Source organism: Aethalodelphis obliquidens, unplaced genomic scaffold, assembly GCF_003676395.1.
Source record: "Aethalodelphis obliquidens isolate GAN/ISIS:26980383/991018 unplaced genomic scaffold, ASM367639v1 scaffold53, whole genome shotgun sequence".
Lineage (NCBI taxonomy): Eukaryota > Metazoa > Chordata > Mammalia > Artiodactyla > Delphinidae > Aethalodelphis > Aethalodelphis obliquidens.
The window spans coordinates 5,914,888-5,934,787 of NW_020837997.1; the positions used below are offsets into that span (position 1 = coordinate 5,914,888).

The 19,900-nt window shown below is 56.8% G+C and overlaps 1 protein-coding gene across 1 annotated transcript; it reads right to left on the bottom strand.

Annotated features, from left to right (window-relative positions):
- Nucleotides 1-1,553: 1,553 nt before the first annotated feature.
- Nucleotides 1,554-18,800, bottom strand: PRKACA (protein kinase cAMP-activated catalytic subunit alpha). Its single transcript, XM_027084975.1, has 10 exons — nt 18,562-18,800; nt 11,045-11,106; nt 10,462-10,590; nt 7,695-7,793; nt 6,585-6,667; nt 5,682-5,808; nt 5,494-5,589; nt 5,268-5,390; nt 3,061-3,225; nt 1,554-2,647 (listed from the first exon to the last, which is right to left on the bottom strand). Exons 1-10 carry the CDS (start codon nt 18,605-18,607, stop codon nt 2,522-2,524), a joined length of 1,056 nt encoding a protein of 351 aa, XP_026940776.1. The 5' UTR covers nt 18,608-18,800; the 3' UTR covers nt 1,554-2,521.
- Between the last annotated feature and the right edge of the window lie 1,100 nt (nt 18,801-19,900).

Below are 19,900 nucleotides of genomic sequence, written 5' to 3' on the forward strand. Positions count from 1 at the left end.
GAGAGGGAGCGAGAGAGAGAGAAAAAACAGTGAGAGAGAAAGAAAAGAGAGAAAAATATATGCACACACTCACTCACTCGCACGCACGCACACACAGACCCGCTTCTGCTGGGCGCGCGCGGGGCCGGGGATGCGAGGAGGGAGGAGGGGAGCGCGGCGCGGCCGGCCCCTCCCCGCCGCCGCCGCCGCCGCCGCCGCCGCACGCGCGCCCTGCGCCCGGGACACTCCGGCCCCCCTTCCTTCCCTCCCTCCCTCCTCCCCGCCGCCCGCCTTCCTCCCTCCCACCCCCACGCGCCCGCTTTTAAGGTGGAGCCCGGGCCCCCCGCCCGCCCCCTTTACCCTGCGCTTTCGCTCACTCAGGCTCGCTCCGGCCCCCCCTTACAACTCCCGCGCGCTTTTTAAGGAGGCGCCGCGGAGTTGGCGCCGGGGCGGGGGCGGGGGAAAGCGGCGGGCGGGGGAGGGGGAGGGGAGCGCCTGGGGGAGGGGAGAGGGGGCGGGCGGGGCGGGCGGGCGGTGCTCGGCCGCCCTCCAGCCATTGGGCGCGGGACCCAGACGTCCCCGGCGCCCAGCCCCCCTCTCCACGCCTCCCCGGCGCGCTCCGCTCCCGGGACCGCACTTACCGGGAACTCGCCGCCCGTGGGTCGGGCCACCGCGCTCTGCCGGGGCTGCGGGGATCCTCGGACCACCGACGCCTCCGCGCCCCTTGGGCGCGCTTGGCTCCGCGGGGAGGATGCGGGAAGGGGGGCGCGCACCGTCACCCCCACCCCATACCCCCCTACCAGGGCCGCCCCCGCCGCCGCTCGGCCTCCCGGCGCGCCGGCCCCAGCTTCTCCCTAGAGCGCCCGCCCTTTCGGCCTCTGGCTGGACGCAGAGGGGGCGCGCCTCAGAATGTGGGGACCCCTAATCTGGGGTCAGAGGGCAGTTTGGCGCCCCCTTCTCCTGCGGGGCGGGGAGAGTGGCAGAATTCCAGCTATACCCGGTTTTACAAGGACTGCAGACCAGGTGCTGATCAGCCTGGACGCTGTGGTCCGAAATTCCCTTTCCAACCCCCTGGGGGTGTGTGGGTGGGTGACCGAAGTCAGGAGCACCAGCGACACTTTTTTTTTAAACAAAACTTTATTGATAATAGTTTTCAAATATGTTTACAACAGCACACTGTTCAAGAGGAAGTTGCGTCCTTCGCAGCACACAGGTTGAATCGCCCCCGCGCCCACCCGGGGCCCCACCCCAGGCCTGAGAGCTCCTCCTGGGATGGGGAGAAATTATGAGAGGGACAAATATGGGGATGAGTGGGGTGACTCCCGACTTTTCTCGAGAGAAAAAAACCACAATGGGGGGGCGGGGAGAACGGGTGATTGACAGCGGACAGCTAAGCAGAGGAGGAGCGCCCAGGATGGGAGGGGTGGGGGCGGAGGCTCCTGGGTGAATAAAACAAGCAGCCCCTCCCCAGCAACCTTGGCCTTGAACTCTGGGCCGTCTGCGGGGTGGGGGGGGGGCTTGGCCTCCTTTTGCGGGGGTGGCCTTCCCAACTGAAAGGAGGCTGGACATTAAAATCTAGTTGAGAATAAAATTAAGAAGTTTGGGGAGAGTGTTACTGGGAGGAAAGACCCTGGGCTCGGGGCTCCCCCTCTATCTTTTCAGGGGACAACTCCTCTTTGGCAGGGAGAGGGGCAGCTGCTTTGTCTAGGTCCCGAAGCCCACGGGTGAAGACAGGTCTATTGGGGCAGAAGGGAGTGGGGACTTCCTAAAGGGGCTGAGACCCTTCCAGGCTTGGCAGGGGACCCCGAGGGGGCAGGAGGTCGGGGGAGATTAGCAGCTTGGGGGAGAGGTTGGAACCCCAGCTCCTTCCTTTACAGTCTGCTTCCCAGCCTTGTTAAAATGGATTTGGGGAGGAGGGGCATGGGAAGGGGTGGGAGAGGAAGGAGCGTGGGAGGCATTGGTGGAACTTAAATAAGATTGTAAATTGTTTTTTTAAAATATTGTATTAAGTAGCCCGCTGAACATGTCACTAAAATCTTTCCTTCCCTGGCAAGATTGCTCTGAAGGGAAGGTTACCCTTTCATTCATTTGCCCTTAGAGAGTGGTGCCTGTGGTTTTTTTTTTTTTTTGGGTGGGGGGCAGGTGGCTGGAGTTAAGTTTGGGCCCCTCTTTCCACACCCTGTCCCTGACACACCAGCAAGACCTGGTCTGACCTGAAGAAGGGAAGAACTGAGAAACTCGTTTAAAACAGGCAGAAATGGGCTAGGGTGGGGGTCTGTGGGGGAGGAGGGAGGCAAAAGCAGTAGGGGGGACGGGGGGGGCCAGGAGGGAGAAGGGGGTGAGGGGGAGCAGCTGGTGTTTCCCTCCAAATATCTGGGCTTCCTGCTCCCCCTACCCTGGAGGGTGGGGCGGGGGCGGGTGAAATTAGATGCAAGGGACTCTGGGGCCCTCTGGCTGTTCAATCCAACCCTCCCACCCACCACAAAAAAAAAAAAAAAAAAAAAAAGAAACAAAGAAAACCCATGGGGGCACAGGCACACCCCTAAAACTCAGAAAACTCCTTGCCACACTTCTCACTGATGGAGACTCGGATCTCTTCCTCCTCATAGTCGTCAAAGTTACTCGTGTCCCCAGGGCCTTTAAACTTTGGTATGAAGGGAGCTTCCACCTGGAGAGGGGTCAAGAGCCATTCAGACCTCAGCAGTCAACATAATCATCGTTACAACAATAAATGCGAATGGGCTAACATTCATGAGATCACTTACTCTGACCCAGGCCTGATCTTAGCATTAGGGTATGGACTCATCTTAACAACCCAAGAATCTTATTATAGCCAATTCACCCACGGGGAAACTAATTTCCAGAGAGGGAAGTCTGTTCAAGGTCACAGAGTGGCCAAATGACCCCACAATTCTGTTTCTATACCCCCAATGCTCTAAGTTGCCTTATCTAAACTGACCCAGAGCCCGCAGCCTATTTTCAAATTCCCCTTCCCTTTTCATCTCTCCATTGGCAATACTCCCTGGCTCTTGCCCACCCCCCTCCAAAACCCTCAGAGCACAAGGGGAAGGGGGGGCCTACCTTCCTTTGGTAGATGGCGATCCAGTCGGTCGTGGCAAACCACTTGTGGTTCTTGATGTCATTGACCCCGTTCTTGAGGTTCCCAAAGCGTTTGGTGAGGTCCACCTGCAGAAGGTTCCGCAGCAGATCCTTCAGGTCGGAGCTGAAGTGGGACGGGAACCGCACCTGGAGAGGGGGTAACATAGACAGATTGGGAAACTGATCTGGAGCTTGGGGAGCCCAGAACACTGCCTTCACCATCCAATTGTCTTATTGGGTGGAGGACCCCAAACCAGAGTGTGCATCGGAATCCCATTAGAACAGCTTGCTGGGCCCACTGGAGTTTCTGATTCGGGATATCTGATTCAGGTGGGGCCTGAAAGTCTGTATTTCTAGCCACTTCCTGAGCCATGCTGATGCTGCTGGAGAGGTAAGAGCTAGGAGGTTCCCATTTTATTCTTCTGTCTGCACCATGCGGCTTGTGGGATCCTAGTTCCCCAACCAGGGATTGAACCCAGGCCCTCGGCAGTGGAAGTCCACAGAGTCCTAACCACTGGATTGCCGGGGAAATCCAGAGGTTCCCATTTCTATTTCCTGAGAGGAGGACACAGGCTCGGAAGGATTAAACAGCTTGCCCAAGATCACTCAGAGGAGCAGGGCAAGTTGGTTCCGTCTGGGGTCTGCTGGACTCCAGAACTTGCATTCTTAGCCACTGCTTCCTAAGGCAGCTCTGCTAGGGTCTGGGGACTTCAGAAATATTCATGCTTCTGAGAGAAATAATTGTTTGTCTATTTCTCTCTCTGCATAGCTAAGGCTCTTCCATTCTCTGAGGCTCAGTTCAACTCTTCCAGAAACTTTCCCCAAATGCTTTGAGTCCACAGCTTTGTATGCAAGCAGTCACTGGATTTAGAGCTGCAAGAACCGACTTCCAGCACTGCTCTGCCTCTTCCATGCTGTGTGACCTTGGCCACGGCCCTTAACCTCTCTGGGCCTGTGCCTGCCTCTCTGGCACGGGGCAGATATCCCAGGGCTGCATGAGGGAGATAATCCCGCTGAGGGTGCGTGGGAACTGTGAAATGCTACAAAGAAGGGAGTCACGCTCATTTCTCTCCCGCCTCGAAAACTTCTATGGCTTTTTCTTCTTTTTTTTCCCCACTCTGGGCCATTTTCTTGGCAATTTCTGTTCTGCCTGGTGGTAGACACCTCATCTTTCCCTTTTTTAGTGACCCCACTTTGCAGGTGGTGATTCTCTCAACCTCTCTGAGAGGCAAGTGGCTAGTTCCCCAGTTCTGAGATGGATAAGACTCAGAGAAGCGAAGACATTGGCCTGAGGTTTCAAAGCCGATGGGTGGCAGAGCTGGGACTTAGAGCCAGTTCAGCCCACCTAGGCTGAGCTGGGAGCCACTCACACCATTTCCTGGGCCAGATGGAGGGATGGTTGGTCCTCCTGGTGAGGTGGGTGAGCTGCAGTGAGAGGTGGGGTCCCCAACCTCTTTTGAGACGATGCTGCCGTGTGATCTTGAACCAGACATGTCCAATCTCTGCACCTCGGCTTCCTCACTCCCTCAGAGTGGTGGGGTACGACCGAGGGGGTGCATGGGGCAGCGGGTACTTAATGCACTCCGGGGCTCTAACGGTTCCGCCACCCCTTACCCACACCCTGCAAGTTAGAAAGTCTGCATTTGGGAAAGGAGGCAGGGCCTTATGTCCAAAGTGACTCCCCGGAGGGGTCTGGGGTAGCGCCTGGGAACTGAACATGCTTGCTTTTTTGCTGTGAAACTTGTGAAAATTCATGCTAACGGGGCCGACTAGAGACGAGACCAGCCTCCTGGCAGGCAGGGCAGGAGGTTGGGTGAGACCTGGGGTTTTGAAAACCCTTAGGATTTGGGCACTGTGGTCCAGAATCAGACAGCGAGGTTGTGTGAAGTGGTAGCCTCAGTTAGCGTAGTGCGTGTGCCTGGCTTCACCACCTGGCCTGACTTGATCAACTTCTCGATTGTTCTTTTTCTGTTTTTCTTTGGCCGCCCCACACAGCACTCGGGATCTTAGTTCCCCAGCTAGGGGTCGAACCTGTGCCCCCTGCAGTGGAAGCAAGCTCAGAGTCCGAACCACTGGACCGCCAGGGAATTCCCTAGGCTGTTCTGACAATGACGATCGGGGCTCCACAGTGAGCAGGACAGGCAGGGAAGGGTCAGGCTTAGGCCTGAGCCCCCATATCCGGGCCTCACCTTCCCAGAGACAATCTTCTCATAGATCTGGATGGGCTGGTCAGCGAAGAAGGGCGGGTAGCCAGCGGCCATCTCATAGATGAGAACCCCCAGGGCCCACCAGTCCACAGCTTTGTTGTAGCCCTGGAGCGAGAGGAGGGGAGCAGGTGAGGGGAGAAGGGTGAGGAGGGGGCCGCCGGCAGTGGAGCAGGCCTCAGAGCGGTGGGAGGGGTAGGGAAGCGCCTACTTTACTCAGGATGATCTCGGGGGCCAGGTACTCGGGGGTGCCGCACAAGGTCCAGGTGCGGCCTTTCACACGCTTGGCGAAACCGAAGTCTGTCACCTGTGGGCACAAGAATGGGCGGTTGGCCGGGAGGGTGGGAGGGTTCAGGCTGTGGCCACCTGGGGCTGCCCCTCGCCCAGCCCAGTGGGCACCTGAATGTAGCCCTGCTGGTCGATAAGGAGGTTCTCCGGCTTCAGGTCCCGGTAGATGAGATCGAGCGAGTGCAGGTACTCAAAGGTCAGGACGATCTGGGCTGCGTAGAAGCGGGCATGGGGCTCACTGATGGGGACAAGCAGGGAGAGGATGGGTGAGAGTGGGTGGCCACACCAGCAGGACCTGCCCATCCCCTAATGGCCCAGCAGGTGGGCCTATCGAGCTGCCTCCAGCCCAGCGATTAAAATGCATCAGCAGAGAAGCCTTATTCATATACAGCCCCAAACTGGAAAGAGCCCAAATGTCCATCCACAGAGGAATGGAATCACAGATTGTGATAGATTCCTATAATGGGATCCTACCCAACACCACCACCAGGACAAACGATGAATATACCCAACAATGTGGCTGGATCACAAAACGATTATGTGAAGCAAAAGAAGAAAGGGACAGAAGAATATGAACTGTGTGATTCCATTTATATCAAGTCCAGACCCAGACCAAACACATTTGTGGTGTTTGAAGCCAGAAAGGACGTTTGCCTTTGTTGGGGTGGTGATTTGCCAAGAAAGGCATTTGAGGGAATTTTCTGGGGTGGTGGTTACACATGTGAATGCAGCTGTCAAAACTCATGGAACAGGGTATTGAAAACCTGTGCACTTTATTGTATGTAAAGTGCACATCTATATAAATAAGATAGCACAAATTTTAAAACGACACGAAATTGCCCACTTACATGGTGACGCCTAAGTCACCGTGTTTGTTTTGTTTCGTGGTGGCTGAGACATCGTAGATTCCTCAGCTCGGGGGAACAAGAACCCACAGGGACCTGAAGAGGCCACTTCCACGGACGACACCCATGCACACCCCAGGCCCAGGGTGGCAGAGGGCGTCGGGCTCACCTGAACCTCCCGATCCGCCGCAGGTGTGAGAACATCTCCCCACCAGGCACGTACTCCATGATCATGTATAAATTTGAGTTGTCCTGCAGGAAGCAGCAGCTGATCAGGGCCCCACTCCCCAAGCCCCAGGCCCCACCTGAAGGCAGGTGTCAGACACAAAGCGACAACAACAATTTTGGTTCCCATGTGAAGCGCGTTCCAAGCGCCAGGCACTGTGCTCACTGATTACCTGTCTCATTTCATTCTGCCCGTGAGAAAGAAGGGGCAGCCATGATCCTGCTTACGGGGGCCAAAAGTGAGGGCTGGCTAGAGGTACATCAGGAACCTGGCTGGCATGCCTGCGCTGCAGAGAGAACTCTGTGGTGGCTCCTGTCTGTGACTGTCTTGAGCAAGGCTCTTGGGGCCACAGTTTTGTCATCTGTCAAATGGGACCAGGATGGGCTACAGATATTGTGAGTCCCCCCCTCAAAATAAAAGTGAGGCCCCTTGTTAAAAAAATGATTATGAATTTCAAGATGGTGGCAGCAGAGCCTTAAACAAAGCCTGGGGTCCTTGTGACTGCTGGGGTCACAGGCCCTGAGGGGCCTTTCCCAACTCTCACAGTCATGGCTTAGGACGGCACTCAAAACAGCTCACGCAGGGTGCTCATGATGCGGTTGGAACTGTCATGGCAGCCCCACCACGTGGGGCCTGCCATGATCCCCATTTTACAGATGAAGAAACTAAGGCTCATGGGGGTGAAGTTTCTTGCCAGGGTCACACCGCCAGGAAGTGCAAGGCTGGGATTTGAACCCAGGCTGAGCGGCAGTTTGTGGCTGTGTGTCAGGTTCTTGCTGTAAATGGATCGATGATTTTGAGGGATGTTATCCAGGTTGGGGGACTTGCCCAAGGTTATCAAGCTATAAGTTGGCAGGCCCAGCTGAACTTGGGGTCTATGAGAGTCCCAGGCTGACTTGCCCTCCACCCCAGGGGGCCTTCTTCACCGCTCCCCGATCAGTGGGTCTGCCTTTTCGGGCAACCACTGGTTGTGGTTGGCTGAGCCCCAGCTCTGGGAACCCAGAGGCTGCGCCACCCGGCAGTGGCCCTGGTCTGCGGCCGCTGGGACCCCACCTTGAACGAGAACTCGAGTTTGACAAGGAACGGAAAGTTGACCGCTTGCAGGATGCGCTTTTCGTTCAGGGTGTGCTCGATCTGCTTCAGCTTTACCACCTGCAGGGGTGGGAGAGGAGCGAGGAGTGGGTGTGAGAGAGCTCTTTTCTTCCCTGCCACCCAAAAGTAGATGTGCCAGGGCTGGGCTGGGTCCTCCGTCCAGAATCGTTTGAGTGCCTGGGGCCTGTCAAGCCCTGGGCTGGGTGCCTGTCCCCACATGGCATGCAGTTCAGGGCAGGAACACATGAGTCACCAGGCCACAGGGGTCAGAGCTGTGGTGGGGGAAGCTTGGGGCCTGTGGATGCCCAGATAAGGCATCCGGTGAAGCCTGGGGAGTCAGAGAAGGCTTCCTGGAGGAAGGGGCAGCTGAGTTGAAACCAAACAGACAGGTGGGAGTAGCACCCAAGGGGTGGGGGATTTAGAAATACCTTCCCTGCATCTAGAGGACACCCCGCCCCCCACAACCACTTGAACCCAGGGCTAATTCCTCCTCAGCCCTCAGCTGTCCCCAGCAGCCGTCTCACACTCTCTGACAGGAGCCCTGAGGGGTATGCAATGGGAGCATGCAAGTTTGGAAGCCCAGATGCAGAGAGGGAGGGTGCCGTGCCCAAGTTCACATGCAGCTAGTCAACATCAGTCCAGCCTGTCACACGCAGGTAGCCTGGCCCCTTGGTCAGCTCTAAGCCCCACTGCACTGGGGCTTTTTCTGCTTTGCTCACAGCTACATCCTTTGGGTCTATACCTGCACTGTCCAGTAGATTCCTCACTAGCCACATATGGTTGCTGAGTACTTGAAATGTGGTTCGTTGGCTGGGGAACCAAGTTTAAAATTTGAAGAATCTAACATGAAAATTTAAGGCTTCCCTGGTGGCGTAGTGGTTAAGAATCCACCTGCCAACGCAGGGGACACGGGTTTGAGCCCTGGTCTGGGAAGATCCCACATGCCGCGGAGCAACTAAGCCCGTGCGCCACAACTACTGAGCCCGCACGCCACAACTACTGAAGCCCTTGCGCCTAGAGCCCGTGCTCCGCAACAAAGAGAAGCCACCGCACTGAGAAGCCCGCGCACCGCAACGAAGAGTAGCCCCTGCTCTCTGCAACTAGAGAAAGCCTGCGCTCAGCAACGAAGACCCAAGGCAGACAAAAAGAAAAAAAAAAATATATATATATATATATATAGTGAAAATTTAGGGACTTCCCTGGCAGCACAGTGGTTAAGAATCCACTTGCCAATGCAGGGGACACGGGTTTGAGCCCTGGTCTGGGAAGATCCCACATGCTGTGGAGCAACTAAGCCCGTGTGCCACAACTACTGAGTCTGCACTCTAGAGCCTGTGAGCCACAACTACTGAGCCCATGTGCCACAACTACTGAAGCCCTCGTGCCTAGAGCCTGTGCACCGCAAAGAAGAGTACCCCCCGCTCGCTGCAACTAGAGAAAGTCCATGCACAGCAACGAAGACCCAACTCAGCTAAAAATAAAGAAAGAAATAAAGAAATTAAAAAAAAAAGAAAATTTAAAAACTGATACTTGGCACAGTTACCAGACAACTTTCAAGCCTGTTTGGAACAACCTGGGCTATGTGAATCTGCTTTTTCAATTTCTCTACTTTTTCTTGTCTTTCCAGTGAAAATCAACATCTGAATGGAGATGTGTTATATGTGTAAAATGCACGCTGGATTTCTAAGACTTAGTACGGAAAAAAGGAATGTAAAATGTCTCATTAAGGATATTTCTACACTGGATACATACATTTAAAGGATAATATTGTAGATATACTGGCTTAGTTACAACATATTGTTAAAATGAATTCTGCCTTTTTTAAACTTTTAAAACTAGGATTCTAGGGAATTCCCTGGTGGTTCAGTGGTTAGGACTCCATGCTCTCACTGCCGAGGGCCCAGGGCTCGATCCGTGGCTCGGGAACTAAGATCCTGCAAGCCACGCAGTGCTACCAAATAAATAAAAATAAATAAAATGAGGATTCTAGAAAATTTAAAACCATATGTGGCTTGTGTGATATGTCTCCTGGATGGTGCTGCTCTAGAGCATCGCCTGGCAAAAAGTAGGGTTTCAAAAATATTTACAGGGGCTTCCCTGGTGGCGCAGTGGTTGGGAGTCCGCCTGCCGATGCAGGGGATATGGGTTCGTGCCCCGGTCCGGGAGGATCCTGCGTGCCGCGAAGCGGCTGGGCCCGTGGCCCATGGCCGCTGGGCCTGCGCGTCCAGGGCCTGTGCTCCGCAATGGGAGAGGCCCCAGCGGTGAGAGGCCCGTGTACCGCAAAAAAAAAAAAAAAAAAAAAAAAATTTACAAAGGGCAGGGGGTGGTGTGATGAATTGAGAGATTGGGATTGACATATATACACTAATATGTATAAAATGGATAACTAATGAGAACCTGCTGTATAATAAAATAAAATTCAGAAACAAAATATTTACAGAAAGAAGGTCTGTGTAAACATTGCTTCCCCCAGGAAGACTTCTGGCTTCCTCGATACAGGCTAGGTGTCTGAGCCCGTGTGGGCTTTACGTCTTAGGGTGCTTTTCCTCCTGGGGAAAGCTTCCTGAAGGCAGCGTGGTACCCTTCCCGCCCTTGGGTCTGGTACATTATGGAGGCTCAGGAGATAGCTGGTGAGTGGATAGGTGGGAAGACCACTCCAGGTGGTGGGAAGAGCCCAGGCAAAGCCCTGGTGGCTGGGACCAGGGCCTTGTGGCAGGGCTGGGCTCACCTTCTGTTTGTCGAGGATCTTCATGGCGAAGTGGTTCCCGGTCTCCTTGTGCTTCACCAGCATCACCCGCCCGAAGGAGCCCGTGCCGAGGGTCTTGATTCGTTCAAACTGATCCAGATGGGCTGTATTCTGTGGGCACAAGGGTCTGGAGGGTCAGGGACCACCCCCCGACACCCCGTCTAGCCTGCTAGGCCAAAGTTCGGGGTGTTCCCTCTGCAACCAGCAGAGGGGGCCCTGGGGACCAGGTGGAGCTAGGGGGGTGAGGACAGGGGGTGGAAAAACAAGATGGCGGAGGGTACATTCCTCAAGGCTGGTGGCAGGGGCCAGATCCGGCCCTGGCCTGGGGCCCAGGAGCTGCTGGCAGCTGCCTGGGGGGCAGGGGCTGCCAGTTGGACGGGATTGGTGGGGTGGGGGAACCTGGCAGTGAGTGATCAGGTGCCCCCATGGGCATCTAGGGAGAGAATGAGGGCAGGTCTGGAGCCCTCCACAGGGCCGTAAAATCCTAGCCATGGCACAGGGATGCAGTTGAGGGGCAGGGGGCTGTCAGCTATCCCTCCCAGGGCTCTGTACCCAGGGGGCTTACCTGAGCAGGATTTTCCCATTTTTTAAGAAAATCTTCTTTGGCTTTGGCTAAGAATTCTTTCACTGAAAGGAAAAGAGGAGAGAGTGAGATGGAGACCCCACCTCGTTGGCGCGGGCCTGGGCTATTCCTGGGGAGAGGCCAGTTTGTGGAAAGTGGGGTGCAGTCGTCTCAGTCCAGAGCCTGACCTTCTCCCAGTGCCTTCGGGTGTCCTGGCTGAGTCTGAGGGTAGTCTGGTGGGGGGGCCCTGATCTGGGCTGGGGTCTGGGGTCTCCTTTACTACAGAGAGGTGGGGTCCAGCCTCAATTCTGTCCCAAATGGGGGACAGGGCAATTCGGGGGTCACTCTCAGGGGGACAGAGAGCGGCGCCCAGGCCAGCCCACCCCCACTCGCCCCAGTTCTGACTGACATTCCAGGGCCAGGGGACGACGCCAGCCGAGGTATTTATAGCCTCGGGATTTGGCTGTTCCTCTGGCCCCTTCTCTGGGGAGGCCGGCCCAGGGTGGAGGCCTCTGGGGCTCGGGTAGCAGGCGCCCTTTGGGGGGTTCAGCTGTTGCCTTGGCCCCCGGCTGGCTCCATTCCCACCTTTGCCAATGGAGGGGCCCTCGTTCCAGAGCTTGCTCAAGGGAAGCCTCGCCTGATGCCTGCCCCCTACAGGTCCTTCAGCACCCCAAGGCGAACATCACCGTCTGGCTAACATTGAAGACTTCCTGGCGGACCCTGGGCTTGCTGCTTCGCGTCCACTATCTCATTTGGTTCACTTGTCAACTTTCATTTTAACCATTCTGTTTACCACCCTAGGAAACTGAGGCCTGAAAACAGGCATTCCCGCCCATGTGGAGAGGCAGCCCGGCAAAACAGTTAAGGGCCAGGACTCTGGGATAAGATCAAGTTCAGATCCCAGCCTGGTCCCTGATGAGCTATGTGACCTTAGGCAACTGATCGCACCTCTGGGCCTTGGTTTTCCTCATCTGTAAAATGGGGATAATAATAGTAATGACCTGGTGGGGTGGTTGTGAAGACCGAATGAGTTAATCTTGGCAAAGGGGGTTTGGATGGTGGCCGGCACAGGGGTTAGTGCCATATAAATGTCAGCTACTAATTTTGCTTTTAAGTAGTTTTTAAAATGGAGATATAAAATACAGGAGGAGCACTGAGTGCTCAAATCTTAAATGCTCAACCTGATGGATTCTTACAGTATGGACGTGTCCTTGTAACCGTCCCCTGGGGTCAGGCGCGCTGTTGTTCAGGGACCCTCCCTGAGTGCCAGCTCTGTGCTGAGTGCTTTCCATGCTTAATTCCTACACTGATGGCTCAGAGCTGCTATTACTCTCATTGTACCCATGAGAAGACTGGTCTCAGATCACTTCCCGGACCCCACTGCCCACGAGGTTAACTGCTTTGCTTCTGACTGGTTGCAGGGCACCAGGATGGCCCATGGACAGAGCTGTCCTCAACCCTGATGTTCCTGGGACGGATGCCACCCTGAGGGGTCCTGCACACTGGTACTTTGGCCTTGCCTGTCAGATATCTGCCTATCTCACCCATATGCAGTGCCAGGAACCCCCACAGCCTTTTGAGTAGCCAACCCCCCGCCCCCCATCACCCGCAAGGCTCTCCTCCCTCAGCATCTGCAGAGAAGAGCCTTCCATGGAGCTGCAAGCGTGGCAGATGGAGGAGAGACTGTGGGCTAGGAAAGCCCTACAAAGAATGACCAGGCGGAGAGGGGGTGGTCAAGGAATGGCCGAGAGTCCTAGGCTGGTGCCTGGCTGAGCCACCAACTGTCTGAGGCCTCCCTGAACCTGGGGGCTGCACCACATCCAATGCTTTCTCTGGCAGAATCTTTCTTGACACACAACACATTCCTTGGAAACCTCCAAACGTACACACTGAATTCTGGATGAAGGTGGGGGTGAAGGCACCCTCTTGGGATTCTACCGTCACTCACCCAGAAAGGCAGAGAGGAGCGAGTTTAAGAGGAACCCAGGAGAAAGCCTGGTCCTGCTTCCTCTTTTGCTCTCAGCAAAATCCCTGAGAACTGCCATGTCCTGTTTTTCCCGCCTTGGTGGGTCTGTCTGTCTGCTGGTACCCCACTAGGAGGCTCCACACGGTGCCTTGATTCTGACACAGCCCTGTTCTGGCCTTTCGAAATGCTGAAGGGCCCAGGCTGTGTGCTCTCTGGTGCTATCAGCTTGCCAGATTTGGGGATGGGGCACAGGGTGTGGCAGTACCAGAAAGAGTGGGCAGATAAAGAGGGATAATGATGGGGGGAACCCCAGCCAGGAGCCCCCATACTCACCTCTGCTTCCTGCCTCTTCCAGCAGAGGGCAAAATGGGGGGTAGAGTGGGATGGGGTGATCTGGGGCCCATCTACCCCTGGCCAGCGAGGCTCAGGGTGCTGGCTCTGCTTAGGTGCCCAGAGGCTGCAGCACAGGTAGCCCAGGAAACGGACAATCACATGGCCCCAGAGAAGCAGCTGCAGCCACAGCTGGAAGGTGGTCTCTGAGTCCCCACCCCAGCCTCTACCTGACCCCAGATCCATCCCAGGCCTCCCTAAGCTCTCCTGGAACCTTCCCTTTGCAGGGAAACCAGGAATACGCAGAGCCTGGGAGCTGGCTTCCTCGGGAAGGCCTCGGGGGACAGGGGAGGAGGAGCTGGTTGCCAGGGAAGCATTTAAAGGTACCTGCTCCCGCTGGCCAAGGTTTGTAAAGGCCCCTCCTTGGCAGGAGGTGGTGGGAAGATTGTCCTGAGGGTGTCCCTCCTCAGGCTGGCCTGCCTGCCCTGGGGGTGGGGGGCTAAAGCTAACTTCCCGTGCCACAGACTACACTGCTCCCGGGCTGCCAGGCCCTGCCTTTCTCGGTGGGTGCTGGACTACCCTGAGGATGACACCCAATGTGCCCAGGGCAGTGCCCACTGGGCAGAGGGGAAGGAGTTAAGGCTCAGGCCCAGGCAGCAGCTGGGGCCTCCCTGGGGGCCAAAGAGGCCCCAGAGCTCCGTTAATTAGCCGAAAGAGCAGCTGGAGAGAAAGGCGGGAGTGGGGGGGGGCAGTGAGAGATACCCTATCTCCTCCCCCAAGTGCTCTTTGAACCTGGAGCCCCCAAATTCTGCTACTTTGAGAAAGAAATGGGTACATCTGACTTTGTCTTGCTTCTATGCAGGGGCGGAGGGGGGAATGGCATCCTGGGATGTCCTTGGCCTCTATCAAACCTTGCCCTGTGCTTGGCTCTGCTCTCAGCCATGCAAGTCCAAACCGGAAACGAAACGCTAAACCCCGGGGTGGGGGAGGGGGAGGCAGCCTTGACCATCTTCCTCCTTCTTTCCAGATCCCAAAAGAAGTGGAGGGTCAGTGGCAGCTTCTCCCGAGAGTGCCTGGCACCCATGGCCCCTGCTGACAACAGGAAGTGGCAGAGAAGGGAAACCCAGCTGGCTGCTGTCCTTAGAGCTTGTCAGCCGGCCCATGTCTCCCACAGGAGGGGTGCCAGCCTCCACTGTGGTCCGGATTCAATTGGAGCTCACAGAGAGAGCATCCCTCAAAAAGCCAGGGCCCCATCAGGAGGCAGGAGCCCAGCCTCAGACGCCCCCAGACAACAATCTCAGGACCTGCTGCTCCCCGAAACCTGGTTGTCCTGGAAATTCTGGGGCCGGAAAACCAAGCCCTGGACTGGACCATCCCCCAGCCTGAGCTGGACCCCAACACTGGACTGGACCAACCCGCAGTCTGATGGACCCTCATTCTATACTGGGCCACTGTCCATTATGATGTGGACTCCATCACTGAGCTGGACCAACCCCCAATCTGAGCTGAACCTCAACACTGAGCTGGACTACCCCATTGCCCGGCTCTGAGCTGGACCCCCGCTCTGGGTGACCATCCCCTCCGTGTCTGAACTGAACCACCCATCTCGCCTGCTCTTCCCCAGGCCCCCCAGCTCAGGGTTGTTAGTAAGGGAGGGTTTCTAGGGCCAGCCAGGGGTCCACAGACTTTTCCTCTTCACCTGTTCCCTAAACTCTACTGCAGTCCTTCCCTGACTTGAGTGTCAGAGAGTGCCTGGTAAGTTGCTATAGCAACAGGGCTCAGCCTCACCATAGCTGGGGTTGGAAGCCATCACTCAAGTCTTCCTCTCAGGTCACCAGGACTATGGTGGCTGGGAAGGCTCATGAGACCTGCTGCACCAGCTTGGCTGCCCATCCCCAAAGCCCTGCCTATAGGGGGAGCCAGGGAGTTGCGGGGTGGTGTCAGGAAAAGAAAGCCAACCTGGGGCCAGTGGGGGTGCAGGGAAGGGGCAGAGAGGACCCTCAAGCTTCTGTAAGCCTGGTTGGGCTAAAGGAAAAGCTGCCTTGGCAGGACCCTCTTGGGCACCCATACAACTGCCAACGCACAGACAGTGTTTGGCCCTCTGGGACTTCTGTAGTACCTTAGAGGGCCACAATTCTTCCCATTTAGGGACCTCTTGGGGGGCAGTTCTCACTCTCGGAGACTGGATCTGCTTGTCCCTGGGACCTGGGGGGTGGGGGATGGTATCTGGAGGGCTCCTTCTCACCAGACCTGTCCCTTCTCCCATGGACCAGCTCTCAGGGGTGCCTTTGGTCAGGGCAGCCAAGGCCTGAGCCCCACTTGGCCGCCTGTCCCAGGGCCTCTTGAGACCACTGCCCTCTCTCAATTCCTCCAGCTTGCTCGGGGCCCAGGGCTTAGTCTTGTTTTTCTCTGCCCTCTTAGCATTTTACCCAGGCCCCTGCCAATGGCTCTGGCAACTTTGGGTACAGATTTCCCTCACCCCACCCCAGGGCTCATTCTGGATCCCTATCCTCTTGGGAGGAAGCCAATGCTGTCCTGCCCCGGCATGGAGCCGGTAGTATAGGGGGCTGCGGGATGCTGAACTGGTGCCTACTAAGGCTCGGTCATCTTCCTTACTCCAGTAGGGCTGACATCTGGCAGATGAAATTCAGGTGCCCCCTGCAGGCTGGCCTGGCTACTACTACCCCACCCCCAGCCGACCCTGGTTACGAGAAGGCAAATTTTGTCTTAACTCCATCCTCTCAGAATTGGAGATTTGAAGCGAAGAGGGGCTCCCTGCCTCATCCTATTTCCTTCTCTGAGAGCCCGTGCAAGCCTCTGGAAGGAAGTACAGCTTAGGGCCCTTCCCAAAGTGTGACACAGGTCCCACTGGCGGGGCATGAAATGATTTTAGGGATGTTTCACTTTTCTAGTTACATTGTATTTTAATGCATATCAGAGAGAATATCACTGGCACAGCAATCCTGTGATTTCATTTATAATATTGCTTAGGACAGATCAAAATTTACATCTGAACAAAAGCGAGTCAAAATTTTTATTTAAGTTAACAAAATAGAAGTGAATATAGTAAAAATCAGGGAGGCGGCTTGAGAATGTTTGAGTTGGGAAACCCTGGGGTCCAGGAAGTTGTCTGGTAGGTGGATCTGGATGTGAATCCTGCCTCTGTGGCATCATCTATGTCAAACTCAGAGAGCTTGTTTGGAAAATTCAGATAACAGCCCGCTATGAAAAATCACTCGAGCAGATAGATCTGTGGAGACCATTTAGCCTGGCACATCCCAGATGCCCAATAAACAGTGGCTCTGTTTCACCTTGATAGTCCATTCCTGGGTGTCCGGCCTGTGCTCTGAATTAGTGGTTCCTTCCGAAGCCTCTGATCTTTTCCTTAGGGCTCCTTTTCCTTGTGTGGCTTTCCACCCCCACTCCCCACTGCATGTGTTTGATACGCCTTGAAAGTTTTCCAGGACTATGTCATCTCCCCAACTTTCAACTGAGCCACTGCAATGTACAGCTGCCTGCCTCCACCTTCCACCTCTCAGCCGGTCTCACCTGCTGGGGGCCCGGCCCCTCCCCCTCTGCCTTGTCCCCTCCAAGCTCATGCCCAGGCCTTTTTTGGTCACTACCCACCTGCTCCTCTGTCATCAAGCGCTCAGCTACAGGCACTTGCCTTCCCGTCCCCCACCCATCGGTGACATGTCAGGCCTCTCCATGGTTGCTCAGTGACTCTGAGTTCTGCCATTTGAGTCTGGGTGGGAATAAAGTTCCCTGGCTTTCATGCCTGGGTCTTTCTGGGAGGGAGCATTCAGGGAACTCAGACACTGGGGTTTGAGACCAGTAACTGGGAAGAGCGTATTTTGATGTGGCCATTCCTTTTCAACTCTATTTCTGGGTAACTGGAAGGGGATCCTAGCTGAGGTCCAGCTTTAGGCCTGGAGTGATGACAATTTAAGAGCTGGAGGACTTGAGGAAGGGGCTAGAGACCATTTCTGAAGGCACTTCCAGATAAAGAATCTCTTTCCCCGGCTGGCTGGAAAAGGCCAATATATTTGGGAGCTGAGGGGGAAATAGTCCCCTCTCTGGCTGAACGCTGGGAATGATCAGAATCTGTTTGTCTCTTGGCAAAGCAAGTCATTAGATGTCAACCACTTCTCTTCCCAACTGCCATCCCTTGATACCTCCTTCTCACCATCCCAGCTCAAGCTGAATGAGCCTTGCTAAACCCAGACCCTCTTCATCCTCTACTTTTCATCCCAAGCCAGGAGCGGGTGAAGAAGCCTGGGGGACTGGGTGAATGACAGAGCCTCAGTTGTGAAACAACCATTTATTGAAGGGCCCTCCAAGGAGCCTAGAGCTCACGGAACAGCAGGAGATGGGAAGGGGCTCTCTGCTGACACACACCACCCCCCGCCGCCCCAACCCCGGAAAGAGGATGCAATGAATTCCAGCAAGATCGGCTCAAACTTGGCTTTTGAAGCACAGAAGTAGTTCTCTAGGTTCATAAACAGTCTGCTACCCCAGCCAGGGACAGACGCTTGCTTGGAGGAGGAGGCACAGCAGAGAAGCAGAGTGACAGAGTGAGAGAGGGGCAGAGGGACCCAGAAAGATCCTGTCCCCCATGCCAAGTGACACAGAAGAGAAAAACAATGCTGGAGGTAGCTCTGGGAAGTGCTCAAAGGGGACAGAGTGGGTTTGGAGGGGGGCTGTGATAAGGTGAAGAGGGGAAGGGCAGGAGAAAGATGGCGGGGGCTGGAGGGGGGGAGGGGTGTGGTCACCAAGTGGCCAAGGTCCCTGCGGGGTGGAGGCATACCCCACAGCACTCCCAGACTGGCAGAGGCCTGGGTCGGGGTTTGGCAGTGGGTCACATCTGTGTAAGAGGTGAGTGAGGAAGTGGAGGGATTAGAATCTGGGGAGAGGGACCAGGAGAGGAGACAGTGGGGTGGTGACAGGGCCCCATGTGGGGCCCCAGCGGTCATACGTACCATGGTTGGCAGTGACAGCTGGGGGGGAGCACAGTCTTTGCAGTGGGGGGCGGTCTTTGGCAAGGGGGCTCCTACGGGGCCATCTGCGGGCCTTGGGCCCCAACCTTGGACAGGCAGGGGAAGGGGCGCTGAGGGGTAAGCAGAGAGAAATGGGGGGGCGCGTAGGGGGAGGGGCCAGGCAGTGATGGATAGGGAGGGGGCTGGCAGCGCGGGGCCGGGATCGGGGTCACGGCCCGGGCACTCACCGCTCTCTTGCTCGCTGCCCTTCTTCGCCGCGGCGGCGTTGCCCATCGCGGCGGCGGCGGCCGGGGCCGGTCCCGGAGCTGCGGCGCGGCGGGTGCTGGAGGCGGCCCGCGGCCCCGGAGCGCGCTGGGCGGCGGCGGCGGCGGCCCCTCGGGTTGGCTGCGCTGGCTGCGGCGCCGCGACCCCCGCCCAGCCCCTGCTTCCCGCGTCTCTCCGCGCCCGCCCGCCCGGGAACCTCAGCCCAAGTCCGCTGCTGCTGTCCGTGACGCCCCCGCAGCCCGCAGCTCATTGGCCTAGGCCGCCCTGACTGACGGTGCTGCGCCGCCGTCCATTGGTTCTCCGTGACCCTCCCGTGCTGCCATAGGCTCTCGGCCCCATGACTCGCCCCTAGGACGCCTGGCCACTCGCGCGCTTGCGAGGCCCCAGCTGGGCGGGCCTACGCGTCTGATTGGCCGAGGCTCGCGACAGGGCCTGGGGTCCGCCCAGCGAGGCCGCCAATTGGCGGAGGCGCGCTGTCCGGCAAGCCCCCGGCAGAACGTTCAGTGTCAATCCGGGGGTGAGAGGGCGGGGCGGAGGTGCAGTCTGCTGCCCGGGCCCGCCCGGCGGGGCGGCGGAGGCTGGCGGGCGGCGGCGGAGCCGCGCTCCGAGGCCCAGAAGGCGGTCCAGGCGGGCGCTCGCCCGGGTCCGTGCGCGCCGCAGTCCCCCGCCCCCGCTCAGTGCTGCAGCGGCTGCCGGCCAGCCAAGGTTGGCGCCGCGGCCTCCCCACCCCAACCCCGGCGCAGCCGCTGTCCACCTGCCAGCGGGGGAGGGGCGCGGCAAGCGCCGCGGGTCATAGGTCTCCGGGCCGCCAGCCGTCGTCATTCATAAGGCCTGGCGCAGGACAGCAGCAGCAGGCCCAGGGTCCATGCCGGGGTCCTCCTGGGTCTCCCTCAGCTACAGCCCGAGCTTCAGGAGGATGCTGAGCTCCGGGAGGGGGGCGCTCAGTAGCCATCCCTTTGCTGGGTGCCCACGCTGGACTCATGCCAGTAGTAAGAGCTGGCACTTGTTAAATACATTACTTCGTACCACACTCCTGTCACGTAGGTACTAGTCTCATCACTCCCATTTTACAGATGAGGAATCTGGGGCACAGACAGACTGAGGATTCCCTCTGTCTGGGCAATGCAAAAGGAACCTCTTCTCCTGGAGCAGAGGAGTGCAAGATAACCCCTTTTTTCAGGGTGCCCTTTAAATACAGCCTGAGGACGGTCAGTTTCCCATTGCCACATGTCTGACATTCAGGGCCAGATCATCCTACGCTGGGGTGGAGGTGGGGGGCTGTCTTGTGCACTATAGGGTGTT

Bases quoted from the DNA above. Each gene is read 5' to 3' on its own strand.
- PRKACA (XM_027084975.1), bottom strand. From the start codon at position 18,607: ATGGGCAACGCCGCCGCGGCGAAGAAGGGCAGCGAGCAAGAGAGCG. The intron at 5,809-6,584 runs GTGAGCCCGACG...TGTCCCCATCAG, and splicing joins CGGCGGATCGGGAGGTTCAG to TGAGCCCCATGCCCGCTTCT. The intron at 2,648-3,060 runs GTAGGCCCCCCC...ACCCCTCTCCAG, and splicing joins TCGCCATCTACCAAAGGAAG to GTGGAAGCTCCCTTCATACC.